At 44.2% G+C, this 24,557-nt stretch overlaps 1 protein-coding gene across 1 annotated transcript in view; it reads left to right on the top strand.

The window, feature by feature from the left end:
• LOC124025806 (SWI/SNF-related matrix-associated actin-dependent regulator of chromatin subfamily D member 1-like) overlaps positions 1-24,557 on the top strand; it is a 46,109-nt gene that overhangs the window by 11,047 nt on the left and 10,505 nt on the right. The window contains exons 2-11 of the mRNA XM_046339132.1: positions 7,425-7,591; positions 7,821-7,986; positions 8,817-8,939; positions 9,063-9,179; positions 9,357-9,458; positions 15,940-16,101; positions 16,700-16,797; positions 17,839-17,974; positions 20,133-20,255; positions 23,954-24,055. Of these exons, the coding sequence (XP_046195088.1) occupies positions 7,425-7,591; positions 7,821-7,986; positions 8,817-8,939; positions 9,063-9,179; positions 9,357-9,458; positions 15,940-16,101; positions 16,700-16,797; positions 17,839-17,974; positions 20,133-20,255; positions 23,954-24,055 (1,296 nt within the window). The remainder of the gene's footprint in view (positions 1-7,424; positions 7,592-7,820; positions 7,987-8,816; positions 8,940-9,062; positions 9,180-9,356; positions 9,459-15,939; positions 16,102-16,699; positions 16,798-17,838; positions 17,975-20,132; positions 20,256-23,953; positions 24,056-24,557) is intronic.

The raw sequence follows: 24,557 nt of genomic DNA, 5'->3' as shown, positions 1-24,557 counted from the left end.
TATATTTCTCCCTCCCCTTCCTCCCCTTCCTCCTCGGAGCCTCCATTGGTATATCATATATTTCTCCCTCCCCTTCCTCCCCTTCCTCCTCGTAGCCTCCATTGGTATATCATGTATTTCTCCCTCCCCTTCCTCCTCGGAGCCTCCATTGGTATATCATATATTTCTCCCTCTCCTTCCTCCCCTTCCTCCTCGGAGCCTCCATTGGTATATCATATATTTCTCCCTCTCCTTCCTCCCCTTCCTCCTCGGAGCCTCCATTGGTATATCATATATTTCTCCCTCCCCTTCCTCCTCCTCCTCCTCGTAGCCTCCATTGGTATATCATATATTTCTCCCTCCCCTTCCTCCTCCTCCTCCTCGTAGCCTCCATTGGTATATCATATATTTCTCCCTCCCCTTCCTCCTCCTCGTAGCCTCCATTGGTATATCATATATTTCTCCCTCCCCTTCCTCCTCCTCGTAGCCTCCATTGGTATATCATATATTTCTCCCTCCCCTTCCTCCTCCTCGTAGCCTCCATTGGTATATCATATATTTCTCCCTTCCTCCTCCTCCTCCTCGTAGCCTCCATTGGTATATCATATATTTCTCCCTCCCCTTCCTCCTCGGAGCCTCCATTGGTATATCATATATTTCTCCCTCCCCTTCCTCCTCGGAGCCTCCATTGGTATATCATATATTTCTCCCTCCTTGTAGCCTCCATTGGTATATCATATATTTCTCCCTCCTCGTAGCCTCCATTGGTATATCATATATTTCTCCCTCCCCTTCCTCCTCCTCCTCGTAGCCTCCATTGGTATATCATGTATTTCTCCCTCCCCTTCCTCCTCCTCCTCGTAGCCTCCATTGGTATATCATATATTTCTCCCTCCTCCTCGTAGCCTCCATTGGTATATCATATATTTCTCCCTCCCCTTCCTCCCCTTCCTCCTCGGAGCCTCCATTGGTATATCATATATTTCTCCCTCCCCTTCCTCCTCGGAGCCTCCATTGGTATATCATATATTTCTCCCTCCCCTTCCTCCTCCTCCTCGTAGCCTCCATTGGTATATCATATATTTCTCCCTCCTCCTCCTCGTAGCCTCCATTGGTATATCATGTATTTCTCCCTCCTCCTCGTAGCCTCCATTGGTATATCATATATTTCTCCCTCCCCTTCCTCCCCTTCCTCCTCGGAGCCTCCATTGGTATATCATATATTTCTCCCTCCCCTTCCTCCTCGGAGCCTCCATTGGTATATCATATATTTCTCCCTCCCCTTCCTCCTCCTCCTCGTAGCCTCCATTGGTATATCATATATTTCTCCCTCCTCCTCCTCGTAGCCTCCATTGGTATATCATGTATTTCTCCCTCCCCTTCCTCCTCCTCCTCGTAGCCTCCATTGGTATATCATATATTTCTCCCTCCTCGGAGCCTCCATTGGTATATCATATATTTCTCCCTCCCCTTCCTCCTCGGAGCCTCCATTGGTATATCATATATTTCTCCCTCCCCTTCCTCCTCGGAGCCTCCATTGGTATATCATATATTTCTCCCTCCCCTTCCTCCTCCTCCTCGTAGCCTCCATTGATATATCATATATTTCTCCCTCCCCTTCCTCCTCCTCCTCGTAGCCTCCATTGGTATATCATATATTTCTCCCTCCTCCTCCTCGTAGCCTCCATTGGTATATCATGTATTTCTCCCTCCCCTTCCTCCTCGGAGCCTCCATTGGTATATCATATATTTCTCCCTCCCCTTCCTCCTCCTCCTCGGAGCCTCCATTGGTATATCATATATTTCTCCCTCCCCTTCCTCTCCTTCCTCCCCTTCCTCCTCCTCCTCGGAGCCTCCATTGGTATATCATATATTTCTCCCTCCTCCTCGTAGCCTCCATTGGTATATCATATATTTCTCCCTCCCTTCCTTCTCGTAGCCTCCATTGGTATATCATATATTTCTCCCTCCCCTTCCTCCTCGTAGCCTCCCTTGGTATATCATATATTTCTCCCTCCCCTTCCTCCTCGGAGCCTCCATTGGTATATCATATATTTCTCCCTCCCCTTCCTCCTCCTCCTCCTCCTCCATTGGTATATCATATATTTCTCCCTCCTCGGAGCCTCCATTGGTATATCATATATTTCTCCCTCCCCTTCCTCCTCGGAGCCTCCATTGGTATATCATATATTTCTCCCTCCTCGGAGCCTCCATTGGTATATCATATATTTCTCCCTCCCCTTCCTCCTCGGAGCCTCCATTGGTATATCATATATTTCTCCCTCCTCGGAGCCTCCATTGGTATATCATATATTTCTCCCTCCTCGGAGCCTCCATTGGTATATCATATATTTCTCCCTCCTCCTCCTCGGAGCCTCCATTGGTATATCATATATTTCTTCCTCCCCTTCCTCCTCGGAGCCTCCATTGGTATATCATATATTTCTCCCTCCCCTTCCTCCTCCTCCTCGTAGCCTCCATTGGTATATCATATATTTCTCCCTCCCCTTCCTCCTCGGAGCCTCCATTGGTATATCATATATTTCTCCCTCCCCTTCCTCCCCTTCCTCCTTGGAGCCTCCATTGGTATATAATATATTTCTCCCTCCCCTTCCTCCTCCTCCTCCTCGTAGCCTCCATTGGTATATCATATATTTCTCCCTCCCCTTCCTCCTCCTCCTCCTCGGAGCCTCCATTGGTATATCATATATTTCTCCCTCCCCTTCCTCCTCCTCCTCCTCCTCGGAGCCTCCATTGGTATATCATATATTTCTCCCTCCCCTTCCTCTCCTCCTTCCTCCTCGGAGCCTCCATTGGTATATCATATATTTCTCACGCTGTAATAGTATTAATGGAGCCACTACACCCGCAGTAGGCTGTAGTTAGTGTGGTTTTGATGTTCCAGCGGAGTGCTCCATTGCAGTGAGTAGGCCTTCATCAAGTAGCCTATGCCTTGCGCTGGAACATTTTTTTTGTAGGACATTGGCCAACATTTTACTGATAGCCATGTGTAGGCTAATTTGATTAATCTATTGAGCAGCACTATCATATTTAGAGTTCGCAATCTAGTTTTGAGTTCTCACTTCCTCTTTTGGTGAATAATATAACAAAGAGGTTGGCAAGTTCTCTAAAAAAAATTAATGTTAGCCTAATTCTGGATCCTGTTTTGACAGGTTGCACATCAAAATATCAATTATGCATTTCCTGGATATGTTGAATGAGCTAGCTTACTTTAATCATAGACTATATCATCTCAGTTGTTTTACTTGGCACTGGAAAACAATTGTCTAGAGCCTTGTTGATAATGGAAAGTAACTAACTAACTAATTAAACATTTTATTATTGTTGTAGTTGTTGTCGAGCAAAATGGGTTACATTTATCACGATATAACTTTTTGCCCATATCACCCAGCCAGCACACCCAAAAATAATTTGCTAATTTATTGGGGATTTGTCATTATTGGAAAAATGGGTCAATTTATCACAATATGGATTTTTTTAATTGTATATACTGGCCATCACTAGGGCAGAGGGCTGATGAGGGCTGATGAGCAAGGCACACAGCATAGCCCCCCTCCAATCTGTACAGAGGAGAGGGAAAGGAGAGAGAGTGTGTGCATCAGCGTTGATATGAGCAGATCAGACATCCCTCCCTCCAAGGCTGCAGAGAGGCGAGGGAAAGGAGAGGTGTGCCTCTGGCTGAAGCCGTAACGGTCTGTTCTGAGGGCGTCTCATCTATCCTCTCCTCTGCCTACGAGCTACCTTCTCTATATAAGTACTCATGCATTCAGAAACACGAAGTCGCCTGTTTGAGTTCCTAGCACATGGATTGGTGAGTGATTTGGTTGTGTGTTGTGGATGATTTTTGTTGCTATCGTTTTTTATTAGGATTTTTTTCTGTAGCATTTCCAGGTTATTTCACATATAGCCTTATACCTGAAATATATTTTATTGGGTAGTGAAAATATACATTTTGTTTCTTATTTAAGGCTTTGCAAACTTTACATAATTTTAAGATGACTATTACATATTTTTTTATTGGGAATGTAATTCCATCTGTATTTTGTTGGATAGTGTTGTTTGTTATATTGTCCTTGAATGATTGTTCAATTTAGTTCTGATCTACATTAAATATCAGAGCATTTCTACCTGTATTTCAACACATGGATTTATTTTCACTTGAAGCTGCTCAACAATGTTTCCTGTATGCTCAACAATGTTTCTTGAATGCTCAACAATGTTTCCTGTATTTTCAACAATGTTTCTTAAATGCATATCCTTTTCATGAGTCTTTTAGTTATTCATAAATAATGATGTGGAATTTAATAGAGTTTTCATGCCATTGAAACTGCCTCTATCCAGAGAATCACCTTGTTTGTACGATTCCTTCCACTACCATCCTCACCAAGCCACATCCTTGACCCTGACTGGTATGGTACGGAACAGAACTTATCTGCAGTGTTTTCCTTAAGTGAGTAGAGTAGCCAGCCAAATAGAATAAGTAGCCAGCCAAATAGAATAAGTAGCCAGCCAAATAGAATAAGTAGCCAGCCAAATAGAATAAGTAGCCAGCCAGGCGCTCCCCGGCCGAAGAAGCTCTATTTTGGTGGCATCTGGCACATTCTAATGCCTTGATTCCATCTTAAATACACAGTAAAATTATTGAATACTTTATGGAGTTTACCTCCCAGATTGGAATAATTTGTTGTGGTATTGGGGCAGAGAGACAGATTTTTACCTTGTCTGCTCGTGGATTCAATCCAGCAACCTTTCGGATACTGGCCCAACGCTCTAACCTCGAGGCTACCCCAAAATGTACCCTTTAATTCCAGTGGACAACTAGCAAAGTTACCCTTTAATTCCAGTGGACAACTAGCAAAAGTTACCCTTTAATTCCAGTGGACAACTAGCAAAAGTTACCCTTTAATTCCAGTGGACACCTAGCAAGATGCTGTTGTTTAGCAGTGGTTTTGTAGCACACGTAATCATAGTTTGCAAAATAAATACACACTGGATTGATAAAAATAATGTTATCATTCTGGCAGGTAATTGTAAGCTACTTTGTATTTAACATTTATTTGAGAATGTTTTTGGGGAAAGCCTTCGGTTTGCATTAGCATCACCGCTAACGGCTACATAAAGTGGTAGACATGCGCCGCGCCGCACACACAAAGGGGCATTCTTGTTGCCTCTTCAGAAAGTGGCAGGAAATGCATCACTGACGCATTCTGTTCATGTCTTTATGATAAACTTGGACACATTTTCATAAATGTCCAGTACATTTAGTTGATTCCCTACTAAATTCAATACATTTAGTTGATTCAATACCTTTTTTTGAATATTGTTGAATTCTGTTTTAATGCCTGGATTTTGAATGTCCTAATTATCATATTTGGACCAGAATGAGTCTCTAAATGCAGCCATTGACTGATGAGTCACTCACTTTAACGTCACTGTCTGGCAAGCCCCGACAGAAAGGAACCCAAAGAAATCCTCTGGTTCACTTGTCCCGATGGACATATAATCACATTGCATAATTATGAACGTCAAACCAACGGTGTCAGTTCAACACCTTTTATAAACTAGTTAACCCTTGCTGTTCTGTTGTCAATAAAAGGCTGGCGAAACACGCACAATTAAACTCAACGTATGTGCCAGAAAAATAATTAGGCTCAAAACTCAGACGCGCCGGTAGATTTTCAAACTTTTGCCTGCCGACAGCACCTCTAAACAGCGTCGACAGTCAATATCTTGTGTTCACACAGCAAAGACCTTGGAAGTCGTCAGCCACTCAGCCATGTTAAAATACTCCAAACCAGAAGGTGGCAGCAGCGTTGTTTGGTAATGAATATCCTGTGCGTATTGCTTATGGTCTAGATTCCAAGCTGTCTGCACTGATGTTGCTATTGTTATAGAAATCCCTTGTTACTAGCCAGATGGCCACAGCTAGATAACTACCTAGCAAGATGAAGAAGAAACTATTTAATTCACTCCATGATCCCATACTGCCAGCTACGAGCGAGCTACCATCCCATACCATATATCTGAAGTGCTACTGGCTCATCTGCGGATGTATTGAGAAAATACCCTCTTCCTCTTTTTTGGGGGGGGGCTCCCCCAAAAGTAAAAACTCAACAGACACCATGAAAGCTTAAACCAAGTTTATTCTTCCCAGAGGATCAATACAGCTGCATTAGACAAAGTGATACAGGCCATAAACTTTTATTTCTCCCTTAACGTGACCTGACCTGATGCTTGCTTTGTGACTGACAGGTGACTATCCTATCAATAGATTGCTATAAGATGCATATCGTTCATTCTAGCGGGAAAGGGCTTGACGGACTAGCGAATTGAAACTTTTAAATTAAAAGTAGCTGGCTGAAAACGCAAATGGAAAACACGATCTGTTGTTGAACACATTCGGTAGACTGCAAAGGAATGTTTAGTCTAAGGCAGAAGTAACACCTGCAAAGATGAATATACCAATAAGATGATAGAACATTATAAAATTAAAATTAAAATAAATCTTCCTCAAATCTCAACCATCAGTAGCACCTTCTCTCCTCCCCTTCCTTCTTTTTCTCTCCCACAAACAACCACAACCTCTTTAGTTCTCCCTTTTCTCCTCCTCTTTACATCTCTTTTATCCTTTTCGACTCTCTTCTCCTATCAAAAACCATCCATCTTTTACTCTCAACTCTAACCCCTCCCTATTTCTTCTCTCCTCCAGACTCTAACCCCTTCCTCCATGTCTCTTCTCTCCCTCCTCCAGACTAACCCCTCCCTATTTCTTCTCTCCTCCAGACTCTAACCCCTCCCTCCATGTCTCTTCTCTCCCTCCTCCAGACTAACCCCTCCCTATTTCTTCTCTCCTCCAGACTCTAACCCCTCCCTCCCTATTTCTTCTCTCCTCCAGACTCTAACCCCTCCCTATTTCTTCTCTCCTCCAGACTCTAACCCCTCCCTATTTCTTCTCTCCTCCAGATTCTAACCCCTCCCTCCCTGTCAATTCTCTCTCTCCTCCAGACTCTAACCCCTCCCTATTTCTTCTCTCTCTCTAACCCCTCCCTATTTCTTCTCTCCTCCAGACTCTAACCCCTCCCTATTTCTTCCCTCCTCCAGACTCTAACCCCTCCAGACTCTAACCCCTCCCTATTTCTTCTCTCCTCTAGACTCTAACCCCTCCCTATTTCTTCTCTCCTCCAGACTCTAACCCCTCCCTCCCTGTCTCTTCTCTCTCTCCTCCAGACTCTAACCCCTCCCTCCCTGTCTCTTCTCTCTCTCCTCCAGACTCTAACCCCTCCCTCCCTGTCTCTTCTCTCTCTCCTCCAGACTCTAACCCCTCCCCTGTCTCTTTTCTCCCTCCTCCAGACTCTAACCCCTCCCTATTTCTTCTCTCCTCCAGACTCTAACCCCTCCCTCCGTCTCTTCTCTCCCCCCTCCAGAGACCAGGTGGGATGCCACCCTCCAGCCGTATGACACCCCAGGGTCCGCCCATGGGGCCTCCAGGCTACGGCTCCAGCCCCGTGTCCCGACCAGGGATGCCTGGCGTCATGGATCCCTCCCGTAAGAGGCCTGCCCCTCAGCAGGTCCAGCAACAGCGCAACCAACAGTAAGATCTGACTAGCCATCGGTATTTGTTATTTTAGGCTTGAATTGATTTACTTCAACAGTAATATTTTACATTGCTACCAGGAGATGAGGGACATTAAAATTATTATTAGTTTACTTTGATTATTTGTCCTCATTCAGAGTTGACTGTATCTTTGTGTGTGTATATAGAGTGTACAGGCCTTTTTGGTCCTTATAAACTCCCACTGTATTGTTTTGTTCAATTGCAGTACCAAGAAGAAGAAAATGGCGGATAAGATTTTACCTCAGAGGATCCGGGAGCTGGTGCCAGAGTCTCAGGCCTACATGGACCTGCTGGCGTTTGAGAGGAAGCTGGATCAGACCATCATGAGGAAACGTCTGGACATCCAGGAGGCACTCAAGAGACCCATTAAGGTAACAAATATGGAGTTATGTCCTCACTTGGGCCAAGGCCTGTATACATAAAGCTTTTCAAATAAAATTGTATTTGTCACATGCGCCGAATACAACCGGTGTAGCCCTTAACCGACGATGCAGTTTTAAGAAAAATAAGTGCCATGTAAAAAAAAAATACAAATTTAAAAGTTAAAAATAATTAAAGTGAAGCAGTAAAATAACAATAGCAAGGTTATAAACAGGAGGTACCGGTAGAGACTCAATGTGGAGACTATATACAGGGGGTACCGGTAGAGACTCAATGTGGAGACTATATACAGGGGGTACCGGTAGAGACTCAATGTGGAGACTATATATACAGGGGGTAGAGACTCAATGTGGAGACTATATACAGGGGGTACCGGTAGAGACTCAATGTGGAGACTATATACAGGGGGTACCGGTAGAGACTCTATGTGGAGACTATACACAGTGGGTACCGGTAGAGACTATGTGCCCGGGCAACGGTTAGTCGAGGTAATATGTACATGTAGGTAGAGTTAAAGTGTCTATGCATAGATAATAAACAGATAGTAAAGTATAGCACAGCGCTGATCTAGGATCATTGCCTTTTTAGATCCTAATGAATAACATTAGATGGACAGGGATAATTTTATAGGCTACAATTCAGGCCCAGGATCTTTTCCTGGCCGATAAGGTGGCCAGACCAGGACAGCTCAGGGCCTGAGTTGTAAGCCTATAAAATGGGGCTCAGAGTTTTCCCTGGTCATCACGTCCCATGTTTTGCTCTGAAGGTAATACACATTTTGATAGTGAAATTCAACATGACTGGGCTTCTTGTGTTTCAGCAAAAGCGAAAGCTTCGTATCTTCATATCCAACACCTTCAACCCTGCCAAGCCCGACGCAGAAGACGGAGAGGGCACTGTTGCGTCATGGGAGCTGCGTGTCGAAGGGCGTCTGCTTGAAGATGTAAGACTAATTAGTAGCCATATGTTTGTGTGTGTTGAGGGTGTGTGTCTGTGTGTTGACAGATAGTGTCTTGTGTGTGTTTATAACTTGGTGAAATGTCTGAAAATGTTTTTTCTTTCTCAGACTGCTGTGTCCAAATATGAAGCCACCAAGCAGAAGAGAAAGTTCTCTTCCTTCTTCAAGTCTCTGGTCATCGAGTTGGACAAGGACCTCTATGGGCCTGACAATCACTTGGTCGAGGTAAGAAGATGTGGTTTAATGCTCGGATATAAAAATGCATGATTTAGATCTGTTTTCATGAATAGGCGATCAATATTAGCAACCGCCACTCTTCTCAACCATTTTCTCCATAGTAAACTAATGATATTCTGTTGTAAAGAAACTAAAAAAGACAAAGTTTATTTTCTATTGTTATAGTGGCACAGGACTGCGACCACTCAGGAGACAGACGGGTTCCAGGTGAAGAGGCCAGGGGATGTGGGCGTACGCTGCACTGTCCTGCTCATGCTGGACTACCAGGTAAACACCGCTAATCACAACCTGCTAAAGTTTAAAACTATTTGGTTGTAATATCAGCACTTGTTGAAAATTGTAGTCAGAATTACAAATGTCCAATTATTCCATGCAAAACAATTGCTCATAATTTCTCTATCATCAGTTACACAGCTAGTAACTGTTTAGCTCCATCATCAGAGATATACAGCTAGTAACTGTTTAGCTCTGTTATACAGCTAGTAACTATTTAGCTCTATCATCAGAGATATACAGCTAGTAACTGTTTAGCTCTGTTATACAGCTAGTAACTGTTTAGCTCTGTTATACAGCTAGTAACTGTTTAGCTCTGTTATACAGCTAGTAACTGTTTAGCTCTGTTATACAGCTAGTAACTGTTTAGCTCTGTTATACAGCTAGTAACTGTTTAGCTCTGTTATACAGCTAGTAACTGTTTAGCTCTGTTATACAGCTAGTAACTGTTTAGCTCCGTTATACAGCTAGTAACTGTTTAGCTCTGTTATACAGCTAGTAACTGTTTAGCTCTGTTATACAGCTAGTAACTGTTTAGCTCTGTTATACAGCTAGTAACTGTTTAGCTCTGTTATACAGCTAGTAACTGTTTAGCTCTGTTATACAGCTAGTAACTGTTTAGCTCTGTTATACAGCTAGTAACTGTTTAGCTCTGTTATACAGCTAGTAACTGTTTAGCTCTGTTATACAGCTAGTAACTGTTTAGCTCTGTTATACAGCTAGTAACTGTTTAGCTCTGTTATACAGCTAGTAACTGTTTAGCTCTGTTATACAGCTAGTAACTGTTTAGCTCTGTTATACAGCTAGTAACTGTTTAGCTCTGTTATACAGCTAGTAACTGTTTAGCTCTGTTATACAGCTAGTAACTGTTTAGCTCTGTTATACAGCTAGTAACTGTTTAGCTCTGTTATACAGCTAGTAACTGTTTAGCTCTGTTATACAGCTAGTAACTGTTTAGCTCTGTTATACAGCTAGTAACTGTTTAGCTCTGTTATACAGCTAGTAACTGTTTAGCTCTCATCAGTTATACAGCTAGTAACTGTTTAGCTCCGTTATACAGCTAGTAACTGTTTAGCTCCGTTATACAGCTAGTAACTGTTTAGCTCCGTTATACAGCTAGTAACTGTTTAGCTCCGTTATACAGCTAGTAACTGTTTAGCTCCGTTATACAGCTAGTAACTGTTTAGCTCCGTTATACAGCTAGTAACTGTTTAGCTCCGTTATACAGCTAGTAACTGTTTAGCTCCGTTATACAGCTAGTAACTGTTTAGCTCCGTTATACAGCTAGTAACTGTTTAGCTCCGTTATACAGCTAGTAACTGTTTAGCTCCGTTATACAGCTAGTAACTGTTTAGCTCCGTTATACAGCTAGTAACTGTTTAGCTCCGTTATACAGCTAGTAACTGTTTAGCTCCGTTATACAGCTAGTAACTGTTTAGCTATACAGCTAGTAACTGTTTAGCTCCGTTATACAGCTAGTAACTGTTTAGCTCCGTTATACAGCTTTAGCTCCGTTATACAGCTAGTAACTGTTTAGCTCCGTTATACAGCTAGTAACTGTTTAGCTCCGTTATACAGCTAGTAACTGTTTAGCTCCGTTATACAGCTAGTAACTGTTTAGCTCCGTTATACAGCTAGTAACTGTTTAGCTCCGTTATACAGCTAGTAACTGTTTAGCTCCGTTATACAGCTAGTAACTGTTTAGCTCCGTTATACAGCTAGTAACTGTTTAGCTCCGTTATACAGCTAGTAACTGTTTAGCTCCGTTATACAGCTAGTAACTGTTTAGCTCCGTTATACAGCTAGTAACTGTTTAGCTCCGTTATACAGCTAGTAACTGTTTAGCTCCGTTATACAGCTAGTAACTGTTTAGCTCCGTTATACAGCTAGTAACTGTTTAGCTCCGTTATACAGCTAGTAGCTGTTTAGCTCCGTCATACAGCTAGTAGCTGTTTAGCTCCGTCATACAGCTAGTAGCTGTTTAGTCCGGGTGAGCTGTTTAGCTCCGTCATACAGCTAGTAGCTGTTTAGCTCCGTCATACAGCTAGTAGCTGTTTATTCCCTGGATACAGCTAGTAGCTGTTTAGACTCCGTATACAGCTAGTAGCTGTTTAGCTCCATTACTACAGCTAGTAGCTGTTTAGCTCCGTCATACAGCTAGTAGCTGTTTAGCTCCGTCATACAGCTAGTAGCTGTTTAGCTCCGTCATACAGCTAGTAGCTGTTTAGCTCCGTCATACAGCTAGTAGCTGTTTAGCTCCGTCAGCTAGTAGCTGTTTAGCTCATACAGCTAGTAGCTGTTTAGCTCCGATACAGCTAGTAGCTGTTTAGCTCCGTCATACAGCTAGTAGCTGTTTAGCTCTGTCATACAGCTAGTAGCTGTTTAGCTCCGTCATACAGCTAGTAGCTGTTTACCTCATACAGCTAGTAGCTGATCTGTCAGCTAGTAGCTGTTTAGCTCCGTCATACAGCTAGTAGCTGTTTAGCTCCGTCATACAGCTAGTAGCTGTTTAGCTTGTCCACAGCTAGTAGCTGTTTAGCTCCGTCATACAGCTAGTAGCTGTTTAGCTTGTCATACAGCTAGTAGCTGTTTAGCTGTCATCAGCTGTAGCTGTTTAGCTCCGTCATACAGCTAGTAGCTGTTTAGCTCTGTCATACAGCTAGTAGCTGTTTAGCTCCTAGTAGCTGTTTATACAGCTAGTAGCTGTTTAGCTCCGTCATACAGCTAGTAGCTGTTTAGCTTGTCATACAGCTAGTAGCTGTTTAGCTTGTCTAGCATTATGACCTGCTAGTAGCTGTTTAGCTCCGTCATACAGCTAGTAGCTGTTTAGCTCCGTCATACAGCTAGTAGCTGTTTAGCTCCAGTCATACAGCTAGTTAGCTTAGTAGCTGTTTAGCTCCGCATACAGCTAGTAGCTGTTTAGCTCCGTCTGTACAGCTAGTAGCTGTTTAGCTAGCATTACAGCTAGTAGCTGTTTAGCTCCGTCATACAGCTAGTAGCTGTTTAGCTCTGACCTGACAGCTAGTAGCTGTTTAGCTTGTCATACAGCTAGTAGCTGTTTAGCTCTGATACAGCTAGTAGCTGTTTAGCTCCGTCATACAGCTAGTAGCTGTTTAGCTCCGATACAGCTAGTAGCTGTTTAGCTCCGTCATACAGCTAGTAGCTGTTTAGCTCCGTCATACAGCTAGTAGCTGTTTAGCTCCGTCATACAGCTAGTAGCTGTTTAGCTCCGTCATACAGCTAGTAGCTGTTTAGCTCCGTCATACAGCTAGTAGCTAGCATTACTGACCTGTTTAGCTCCGTCATACAGCTAGTAGCTGTTTAGCTCCGTCATACAGCTAGTAGCTGTTTAGCTCCGTCATACAGCTAGTAGCTGTTTAGCTCATCGTCATACAGCTAGTAGCTGTTTAGCTCCGTCATACAGCTAGTAGCTGTTTAGCTCCGTCATACAGCTAGTAGCTGTTTAGCTCCTGGATACAGCTAGTAGCTGTTTAGCCATCATACAGCTAGTAGCTGTTTAGCTCCGTATACAGCTAGTAGCTGTTTAGACAACATACAGCTAGTAGCTGTTTAGCTCCTTCATACAGCTAGTAGCTGTTTAGCTCCGTCATACAGCTAGTAGCTGTTTAGCTCCGTCATACAGCTAGTAGCTGTTTAGTCCTCATACAGCTAGTAGCTGTTTAGCTCCGTCATACAGCTAGTAGCTGTTTAGCTCCGTCATACAGCTAGTAGCTGTTTAGCTCCGTCATACAGCTAGTAGCTGTTTAGCTCCGTCATACAGCTAGTAGCTGTTTAGCTCCGTCATACAGCTAGTAGCTGTTTAGCTCCGTCATACAGCTAGTAGCTGTTTAGCTCCGTCATACAGCTAGTAGCTGTTTAGCTCTCATACAGCTAGTAGCTGTTTAGCTCCGTCATACAGCTAGTAGCTGTTTAGCTCATTCATACAGCTAGTAGCTGTTTAGCTCCGTCATACAGCTAGTAGCTGTTTAGCTCCGTCATACAGCTAGTAGCTGTTTAGCTCCGTCATACAGCTAGTAGCTGTTTAGCTCCGATACAGCTAGTAGCTGTTTAGCTCCGTCATACAGCTAGTAGCTGTTTAGCTCCGTCATACAGCTAGTAGCTGTTTAGCTCCGTCATACAGCTAGTAGCTGTTTAGCTCCGTCATACAGCTAGTAGCTGTTTAGACTCCACAACAGCTGTAGCTGTTTAGCTCCATCATACAGCTAGTAGCTGTTTAGCTCATCATACAGCTAGTAGCTGTTTAGCTCCGTCATACAGCTAGTAGCTGTTTAGCTCCGTCATACAGCTAGTAGCTGTTTAGCTCCGTCATACAGCTAGTAGCTGTTTAGCTCCGTCATACAGCTAGTAGCTGTTTAGCTCCGTCATACAGCTAGTAGCTGTTTAGCTCATACAGCTAGTAGCTGTTTAGCTCCCATACAGCTAGTAGCTGTTTAGCTCCGTCATACAGCTAGTAGCTGTTTAGCTCCGTCATACAGCTAGTAGCTGTTTAGCTCCGTCATACAGCTAGTAGCTGTTTAGCTCCTGTGACAAGTCATACAGCTAGTAGCTGTTTAGCTTCATACAGCTAGTAGCTGTTTAGCTCCGTCATACAGCTAGTAGCTGTTTAGCTCCAATTCATACAGCTAGTAGCTGTTTAGCTCCGTCATACAGCTAGTAGCTGTTTAGCTCCGTCATACAGCTAGTAGCTGTTTAGCTCCGTCATACAGCTAGTAGCTGTTTAGCTCCGTCATACAGCTAGTAGCTGTTTAGCTCCGTCATACAGCTAGTAGCTGTTTAGCTCCGTCATACAGCTAGTAGCTGTTTAGCTCCGTCATACAGCTAGTAGCTGTTTAGCTCCGTCATACAGCTAGTAGCTGTTTAGCTCCGTCATACAGCTAGTAGCTTTAGCCCAATACAGCTAGTAGCTGTTTAGCTCCGTCATACAGCTAGTAGCTGTTTAGCTCCGTCATACAGCTAGTAGCTGTTTAGCTCCGTCATACAGCTAGTAGCTGTTTAGCTCCGTCATACAGCTAGTAGCTGTTTAGCTCTATCATCAGAGATATACAGCTAGTAGCTGTTTAGCTCTATCATCAGAGATATACAGCTAGTAGCTGTTTAGCTCTATCATCAGAGATATACAGCTAGTAGCTGTTTAGCTCTATCATCAGAGATATACAGCTAGTAGCTGTTTAGCTCTATCATCAGAGATATACAGCTAGTAGCTGTTTAGCTCTATCATCAGAGATATACAGCTAGTAGCTGTTTAGCTCCGTCATACAGCTAGTAGCTGTTTAGCTCTATCATCAGAGATATACAGCTAGTAGCTGTTTAGCTCTATCATCAGAGATATACAGCTAGTAGCTGTTTAGCTCTATCATCAGAGATATACAGCAGGTAATGGCATGCTTTTCATGATCAGTAAAGCATCCGATGATCATGTAATTTCAGATACGTTAGGGTAGCCAAACTGTTTGGCATGGTAGATAGCTAGGCTTTTTGGAAAGAGCTTGACATCGGCAACTAGCCTATTTTTATTCACAACTCGTCCGGGTGAACGCCAGTCATCACCACTATAGATGGCAAGAAATCTAGTTTATTCCCTGGAAGTTAGCTTGTCGACTAGCATTACTGACCTGATCTGTTGTTAGCTTGTCGACTAGCATTACTGACCTGATCTGTTGTTAGCTTGTCGACTAGTATTACTGACCTGATCTGTTGTTAGCTTGTCGACTAGCATTACTGACCTGATCTGTCGTTAGCTTGTCCACTAGCATTACTGACCTGCTCTGTCGTTAGCTTGTCCACTAGCATTACTGACCTGCTCTGTCGTTAGCTTGTCCACTAGCATTACTGACCTGAACTGTCGTTAGCTTGTCCACTAGCATTACTGACCTGATCTGTCGTTAGCTTGTCCACTAGCATTACTGATCTGTCGTTAGCTTGTCCACTAGCATTACTGATCTGTCATTAGCTTGTCCACTAGCATTACTGACCTGATCTGTCGTTAGCTTGTCCACTAGCATTACTGATCTGTTCGCTAACTAGCTAGCCAATTTTACGTGGTCCATCCATCAACGTAGCCTATCATGTCTGTCAGCAGCCATCGTTCAAACAACGTTGAAAAGGGGATAATGTTGTAAGCTAGCTATGTTGGTAGGATAAAAAAAAAAAGGACATCACTTGCCAACAGTAGACTAGACAACATGGGCATATGTGTCCTTATGCTGCTTGACAGGCAGAGCCGAACAAGGATCGAACATTGTCCTTAACTACTTGTCGGGTATAGTACACAATGTTATATTTGTAGTTCTGTGCTCTTCTCTTTATTGTGACATTTTATTGATAACGACCTATGTGATCCAGGCATTTTTGACCGCTAGGCCTTTCTCAACATCTCTCCCAAATACATGCTTGTCATTTGCGTCTTCAGTTTGATGGTGTAATACCACTGCTAATTTCACTTCTCTCTCCCCAGCCCCCTCAGTTCAAGCTGGACCCTCGCCTGGCCCGTATGTTGGGGATCCACACCCAGACCAGGCCGGTCATCATCCAGGCACTCTGGCAATATGTTAAGACCCACAAGCTGCAGGACCCCCACGAGAGAGAGTTCATCAACTGTGACAAGTACCTGCAGCAGGTCAGAGTTCATCAACTGTGACAAGTACCTGCAGCAGGTCAGAGTTCATCAACTGTGACAAGTACCTGCAGCAGGTCAGGGTTCATCAACTGTGACAAGTACCTGCAGCAGGTCAGGGTTCATCAACTGTGACAAGTACCTGCAGCAGGTCAGGGTTCATCAACTGTGACAAGTACCTGCAGCAGGTCAGGGTTCATCAACTGTGACAAGTGCCTGCAGCAGGTTAGGGTTCATCAACTGTGACAAGTGCCTGCAGCAGGTCAGAGAGCAGCAATTCTCCTCTTTGTTCACAGCTGGTTGGAAGCCTTTCTTGGGGAAAATAGAACCGGTGTCTTTTCTCCACGTTGGTATCTGTAATGTTGAGGATTTGTTATATAACCTGATGGACCGTATGTTAGTAACGGGATTTTGCCATTTCATCATCTTTATGATTATGGGTAAATGGGTCTGTTATGTTGTCCTTAGCCCAAACACACCACAGACCTCTGGCATATGATCTTTATTAACTGTCCATAGCCCAAACGTAAAAAGCACAATATTGAAATCCTTGCCTGTCCAGTTCTTGAGTAAATGAATAATTTTATCTATGTTGTCCTAGATCTTTGAGACCCAGCGTATGAAGTTCTCTGAGATCCCACAACGCCTACATGCTCTCCTGATGCCTCCAGAACCTATCATCATTAACCATGTCATCAGGTAGGACGAACCCTAATCGTCTTTATTAACCATGTCATCAGGTAGGACGAACCCTAATCGTCTTTATTAACCATGTCATCAGGTAGGACGAACCCTAATCGTCTTTATTAACCATGTCATCAGGTAGGACGAACCCTAATCGTCTTTATTAACCATGTCCTCAGGTAGGACGAACCCTAATCGTCTTTATTAACCATGTCATCAGGTAGGACCCTAATCGACCCTAATCGTCTTTATTAACCATGTCATCAGGTAGGACGAACCCTAATCGTCTTTATTAACCATGTCATCAGGTAGGACGAACCCTAATCGTCTTTATTAACCATGTCATCAGGTAGGACGAACCCTAATCGTCTTTATTAACCATGTCCTCAGGTAGGACGAACCCTAATCGTCTTTATTAACCATGTCCTCAGGTAGGACGAACCCTAATCGTCTTTATTAACCATGTCATCAGGTAGGACGAACCCTAATCGTCTTTATTAACCATGTCATCAGGTAGGACGAACCCTAATCGTCTTTATTAACCATGTCATCAGGTAGGACGAACCCTAATCGTCTTTATTAACCATGTCATCAGGTAGGACGAACCCGAATCGTCTTTAACCATGTCATCAGGTAGGACGAACCCGAATCGTCTTTAACCATGTCATCAGGTAGGACGAACCCTAATCGTCTTTATTAACCATGTCATCAGGTAGGACGAACCCTTACATCCAGCAACAACACCTCACTATGTCCTCCTGGCCTCTAGGGTCAACACCTCACTATGTCCTCCTGGCCTCTAGGGTCAACACCTCACTATGTCATCACTTGGGTCGAGAGTTGTTCTGTGGTCAGGAAGAACTCCTGGCCTTTTTTTGTAAGACAATGCTCAGATGATCAGATCTCACAATGCCTACAGAAGTGTTCAAATGTCTCAGGAACCACGTTAATATGATATAGAACTCTCCTGAGATGTGCAAGAAATGACCATCTGGAACGAACCCATAGTGTAAGATTAGACTCTGCGTGATCGAACTCCTCTCTGTGTGTCTACAGTGTGGATCCCAATGACCAGAAGAAGACAGCCTGCTATGACATCGATGTGGAGGTGGACGACACTTTAAAGACCCAGATGAACTCCTTCCTCCTATCCACCGCAAGCCAGCAGGAGATAGCTGGCCTGGACAACAAGGTATGTATGGAGCCCATGCTATAGTTGAACTTTACATGGGTCCATTAATTTTCGAGGGATGGAATCAAGCCTACGACATCTTATGGTGAGCTATTCTGAGGTTGCGAACAGATGTTTTCCACACACCTTTTGTCTCCTATTGTACAGCCTGGAAGAGTGAAAAATAGAGGCGCTATCAAAAATAACATTCATTGCGTTGATTGATTGATACTAACTACAGTCAGCAGGGACTGGGAGCAGGCAGGGACTGGGAGCAGGCAAGGACTGGGAGCAGGCAGGGAACGACTACAGAGAAACTCACTGAACTCACTGAATAAAAAGAGAAATGGACAGCCCTCCTCCCTCTTCTCTAGAAAGACAACCATCTTACCTCTTCTCCAGAAAGACAGCCATCCTACCTCTTCTCCAGAAATAGACAGTCCTCCTCCCTCCTCTCCAGAAATAGACAGTCCTCCTCCCTCCTCTCCAGAAATAGACAGTCCTCCTCCCCCTCTCCAGAAATAGACAGTCCTCCTCCCCCCTCTCCAGAAATAGACAGTCCTCCTCCCCCTCTCCAGAAATAGACAGTCCTCCTCCCCCTCTCCAGAAATAGACAGTCCTCCTCCCCCTCTCCAGAAATAGACGGTCCTCCCCCCCTCTCCAGAAATAGACGGTCCTCCCCCTCTCCAGAAATAGACGGTCCTCCCCCTCTCCAGAAATAGACGGTCCTCCCCCTCTCCAGAAATAGACCCCTCTCCAGGTCCTCCCCCCTCTCCAGAAATAGACGGTCCTCCCCCTCTCCAGAAATAGACGGTCCTCCCCCTCTCCAGAAATAGACGGTCCTCCCCCTCTCCCTCCCCCTCTCCAGAAATAGACGGTCCTCCCCCTCTCCAGAAATAGACGGTCCTCCCCCTCTCCAGAAATAGACGGTCCTCCCCCTCTCCAGAAATAGACGGTCCTCCCCCTCTCCAGAAATAGACGGTCCCTCCCCCTCTCCAGAAATAGACGGTCCTCCCCCTCTCCAGAAATAGACGGTCCTCCCCCTCTCCAGAAATAGACGGCCCTCCCCCTCTCCAGAAATAGACGGCCCTCCTCCAGACAAAGAAGAAGAAACCACAGGAAAGAGTCTCTGAGAGAGACACCCTGTCTGTAGCATTGGCTGCATGTCTTCTCCCTGTGATTGCAGAGAGATCAGAGCTGAGGTATCTAGTGCAGACTAAGGTCAGAGAGACCTCCATTAGACAGTAGTGTATCCAGTAGTGTTTAAAACAGACAGCTTGGTGCATTCAACATGTCAACACTTCTTACAAAAACAGGTAGTGATGAAGTCACTCTCTCCTCTACTTTGAGCCATGAGAGATTGACCTGCATATTATTAATGTTAGCTCCCTGTGTACATTTAAGGGCCAGTTGTGCTGTCCTGTTCTGAGCCAATTGTTATTCGACAAGCTGCTGTGACAAAGGCCAATTAAGCACAACTGAGAAGAGACCTCTACTGAGGGAGGAGCTAACATGATGTCCTACTACAGGGCCAACAGACTGGTTCAATCTGGTTCATTATACTGAAGTATGGGAGGAGCTAACGTGATGTCCCACTACAGGGCCAATAGACTGGTTCAGTCTGGTACATTATACTGAAGTATGGGAGGAGCTAACATGATGTCCTACTACAGGGCCAATAGACTGGTTTAATCTGGTACATTATACTGAAGTATGGGAGGAGCTAACGTGATGTCCTACTACAGGGCCAACAGACTGGTTCAATCTGGTACATTATACTGAAGTATGGGAGGAGCTAACGTGATGTCCTACTACAGGGCCAACAGACTGGTTCAATCTGGTTCATTATACTGAAGTATGGGAGGAGCTAACATGATGTCCTACTACAGGGCCAACAGACTGGTTCAATCTGGTTCATTATACTGAAGTATGGGAGGAGCTAACATGATGTCCTACTACAGGGCCAACAGACTGGTTCAATCTGGTTTGTGTTACTTAAGTATGGATCCATTTGCATTGTTGTCTGGTCTAATAAACAACAAAGAAAAGTGACTCTACTTCATCCATCTTGATTTGGACATCCATCTTGCTGTTTCTTCCTCTTCAGATCATTTAGACAATAGTTTATTCAGATGTTGAACTAGGATTGACCCTCCATCTCTCTCTTCTCCCCCTGTAGATCCATGAGACCATAGAGACGATCAACCAGCTGAAGACCCAGAGAGAGTTCATGTTGAGCTTCGCCCGAGACCCCCAGGGCTTCATCAATGACTGGCTGCAATCGCAGTGCAGGGATCTCAAGGTAAACACACTGGGAAACACCACTATGGAGCATTGTTCAGTAGAGGTAGAGAGAAAACATTCTGGCTGCAGTCACGGTGCAGGGATCTCAAGGTAAACACACTGGGAAACACCACTATGGAGCATTGTTCAGTAGAGGTAGAGAGAAAACATTCTGGCTGCAGTCACGGTGCAGGGACCTCAAGGTAAACAATGCTCTTGTGCTTCATGTGGGTCGTAGTTCAGTAGAGAGAAAACAGGGAATGAAACAGCGAAGTACTTCAGGGTTTTATCAATGACTGGCTGTATTTTTATTTAACAAGGATCCCCATTAGCAGCAGCTACTCTTCCTGGGGTCCTGCAGCATTAAGCCAGTTATATACCATTTAAAACATTACATGACAGAACAGATTTCACAACCCATTAAGTGTGTGCCCTCAGGCCCCTACTCTACTACCACACATCTGCAACACAAAATCCATGTGTACATATGTTAAGGTGTATTTTAAAAAAAATCTCATTTTACTGTTTGCATCTGATGTGGAATAGAGTTCCATTTAGTCATGGCTCTATGTAGTACTGTGGAATAGAGTTCCATGTAGTCATGGCTCTATGTAGTACTGTGGAATAGAGTTCCATGTAGTCATGGCTCTATGTAGTACTGTGGAATAGAGTTCCATGTAGTCATGGCTCTATGTAGTACCATGGAATAGAGTTCCATGTAGTCATGGCTCTATGGAGTACCATGGAATAGAGTTCCATGTAGTCATGGCTCTATGGAGTACCATGGAATAGAGTTCCATGTAGTCATGGCTCTATGGAGTACCGTGGAATAGAGTTCCATGTAGTCATGGCTCTATGGAGTACCGTGGAATAGAGTTCCATGTAGTCATGGCTCTATGGAGTACCGTGGAATAGAGTTCCATGTAGTCATGGCTACTGTGGAATAGAGTTCCATGTAGTCATGGCTCTATGGAGTACCGTGGAATAGAGTTCCATGTAGTCATGGCTACTGTGGAATAGAGTTCCATGTAGTCATGGCTACTGTGGAATAGAGTTCCATGTAGTCATGGCTCTGGAGTACCGTGGAATAGAGTTCCATGTAGTCATGGCTCTATGGAGTACCGTGGAATAGAGTTCCATGTAGTCATGGCTCTATGGAGTACCGTGGAATAGAGTTCCATGTAGTCATGGCTACTGTGGAATAGAGTTCCATGTAGTCATGGCTCTATGGAGTACCGTGGAATAGAGTTCCATGTAGTCATGGCTACTGTGGAATAGAGTTCCATGTAGTCATGGCTCTATGGAGTACCGTGGAATAGAGTTCCATGTAGTCATGGCTCTATGGAGTACCGTGGAATAGAGTTCCATGTAGTCATGGCTACTGTGGAATAGAGTTCCATGTAGTCATGGCTACTGTGGAATAGAGTTCCATGTAGTCATGGCTACTGTGGAATAGAGTTCCATGTAGTCATGGCTACTGTGGAATAGAGTTCCATGTAGTCATGGCTACTGTGGAATAGAGTTCCATGTAGTCATGGCTCTATGGAGTACCGTGGAATAGAGTTCCATGTAGTCATGGCTACTGTGGAATAGAGTTCCATGTAGTCATGGCTACTGTGGAATAGAGTTCCATGTAGTCATGGCTACTGTGGAATAGAGTTCCATGTAGTCATGGCTCTATGGAGTACCGTGGAATAGAGTTCCATGTAGTCATGGCTCTATGGAGTACCGTGGAATAGAGTTCCATGTAGTCATGGCTCTATGGAGTACCGTGGAATAGAGTTCCATGTAGTCATGGCTACTGTGGAATAGAGTTCCATGTAGTCATGGCTCTATGGAGTACCGTGGAATAGAGTTCCATGTAGTCATGGCTCTATGGAGTACCGTGAAATAGAGTTCCATAGTCTACTCTGGACTTGGGGATTGTGAAGAGACCTGTGGTGGAATGTCTTGTGGGGTTATGAATGGGTGCGCTAGAAGTTTAAACAGACAGCTCGGTACATTCAGCATGTCAACACTTCTTCCAAAAACAGGTAGCGATGAAGTCAATATCTCTTCCACTTTGAGCCAGGAGAGATTGACCTGCATATTATTAATGTTAGCTCCCTGTGTACATTTAAGGGCCAGTTGTGCTGTCCTGTTCTGAGCCAATTGTAATTTTCCTAAGTCCCTCTGAGGCACCTGACCACACTACTGAACATTCGTCTAGGTGTGACAAAACTAGGTGTGGACCTGCCTTGTTGATAAAGAAGGTAGAAACTAGGGCCTGTAGGACCTGCCTTGTTGATAGTGTTGTTAAGAAGGTAGAAACTAGGGCCTGTAGGACCTGCCTTGTTGATAGTGTTGTTAAGAAGGTAGAAACTAGGGCCTGTAGGACCTGCCTTGTTGATAGCTTTGATAACAAGGCAGAGCAGCGCTTTATTAAGGACAGACTTCTCCCCATTTTATCTACTGTTGTATCAACATGTTTTGACCATGACAGTTTTACAATCCAGGGTTACTCCAAACTTGCTCAATTTCCACATTATTCATCACAATATTTAGTTGAGGTTTAGTGAGTGAGTGATTTGTCCCAAATGCAATGCTTTTAGTTGAAATATTTAGGACTAACTTAATTGGATACAGTCACAGTTCAGGGGCTGTAGGGTAAACTAACAGGGAAACACCACTATGGGGCATAGTTCAGTAGGGAGAAAACTGTGGAAACTGGGAGGTACCCCAGGGCTTCATCAATCACTGGCTGTGATCACAGTACAGGGACCTCAAGGTAAACTACTAAACTTAAGAGAACTGGTGCCGAGGAAAGATTCTACTTCAGATAAAGAAATGAGGGGAGCAGTAATATTATATTTTCTTTACTGCAAGGTAAACAAACGCATGGGGTAACCACAGCTCTCTAGTGCTGCTCAGTTACTGATTACCCTTTACATAATAACCCCCCAAAGCATTTGGGTCATGTTCATTAAGAAGAAAATACATTGAAATTAAGTGAAACTGGGAGACATTACTTGAACTTGTGTCCAATACATACACAGATTGCCGTTTTCGTTTGCAGAACATTTTGATGAGTGTCTTACTGAACATGACCCCCTCCATGTGTTGTCATGGATTTGGTTAGCCATTAGCGCTAGCTAGCTGCGGTGGATGTATGTTATCCATTAGCAGTAGCTAGCTGCCGTGGATGTATATTGTCCATTAGCACCTGCTAGCTGCCGTGGACGTAGGTTAGCCATTAGCGCTAGCTAGCTGCCGTGGATGTATATTATCCATTAGCACTAGCTAGCTGCCGTGGACGTAGGTTAGCCATTAGCACAAGCTAGATGTGTAGTGTTTGTTCAGATGATTCTTGGACCAAACACCAGGCTGACTGGACCGTCAATGACGACCGAGGGGTGATTAAAGCTGAGTCCAGTCCAAAGTTCATAGCTGTTGTTTTCTTCCTCCAACTGAACATTCAGCCTTCCGCATGGTTGCCTGGTGCCCAGTAACCTTGTAGTTTGTAGTCCTGAATTAAGATGTGCTATCTTAAAACAGAGATGGTCCTATAGGTCTCTCTTTAACCACGACACAGGGATAAGGTTGATAGGCCTGAGGATTTGTATCTGAATGAAAAAATAAATATAGATAACATGCATGGTGCGTAGAACAACAAACTACACATTATACCTGTAGGCTTTATTGAAGGAAGTTTCTTATGTATATGATTGTTTTTTATAGACTATGACTGATGTGGTTGCGAACCCAGAAGAGGAGAGGAGAGCAGAGTTCTACTTCCAACCCTGGGCCCAGGAGGCCGTGTGTCGTTACTTCTACTCCAAGGTAAAATGCTCACCTCTCACCATTCTGTACCGTGTTGTGTGTGTACCGTGTTGTGTGTGTACCGTGTTGTGTGTGTACCGTGTTGTGTGTGTACCGTGTTGTGTGTGTACCGTGTTGTGTGTGTACCGTGTTGTGTGTGTGTACCGTGTTGTGTGTGTACCGTGTTGTGTGTGTACCGTGTTGTGTGTGTACCGTGTTGTGTGTGTACCGTGTTGTGTGTGTGTGTACCGTGTTGTGTGTGTACCGTGTGTGTACCGTGTGTGTACCGTGTGTGTACCGTGTTGTGTGTGTACCGTGTTGTGTGTGTACCGTGTGTGTGTACCGTGTGTGTGTGTGTACCGTGTGTGTGTGTACCGTGTGTGTGTGTACCGTGTGTGTGTGTACCGTGTGTGTGTGTACCGTGTGTGTGTGTACCGTGTGTGTGTGTGTACCGTGTGTGTGTGTGTGTACCGTGTGTGTGTGTGTGTGTGTACCGTGTGTGTGTGTGTACCGTGTGTGTGTG

The sequence above is a fragment of the Oncorhynchus gorbuscha genome, linkage group LG03 (assembly GCF_021184085.1).
Source record: "Oncorhynchus gorbuscha isolate QuinsamMale2020 ecotype Even-year linkage group LG03, OgorEven_v1.0, whole genome shotgun sequence".
Classification (NCBI taxonomy): domain Eukaryota; kingdom Metazoa; phylum Chordata; class Actinopteri; order Salmoniformes; family Salmonidae; genus Oncorhynchus; species Oncorhynchus gorbuscha.
This window is presented reverse-complemented; position numbering and strand designations above follow the sequence as displayed.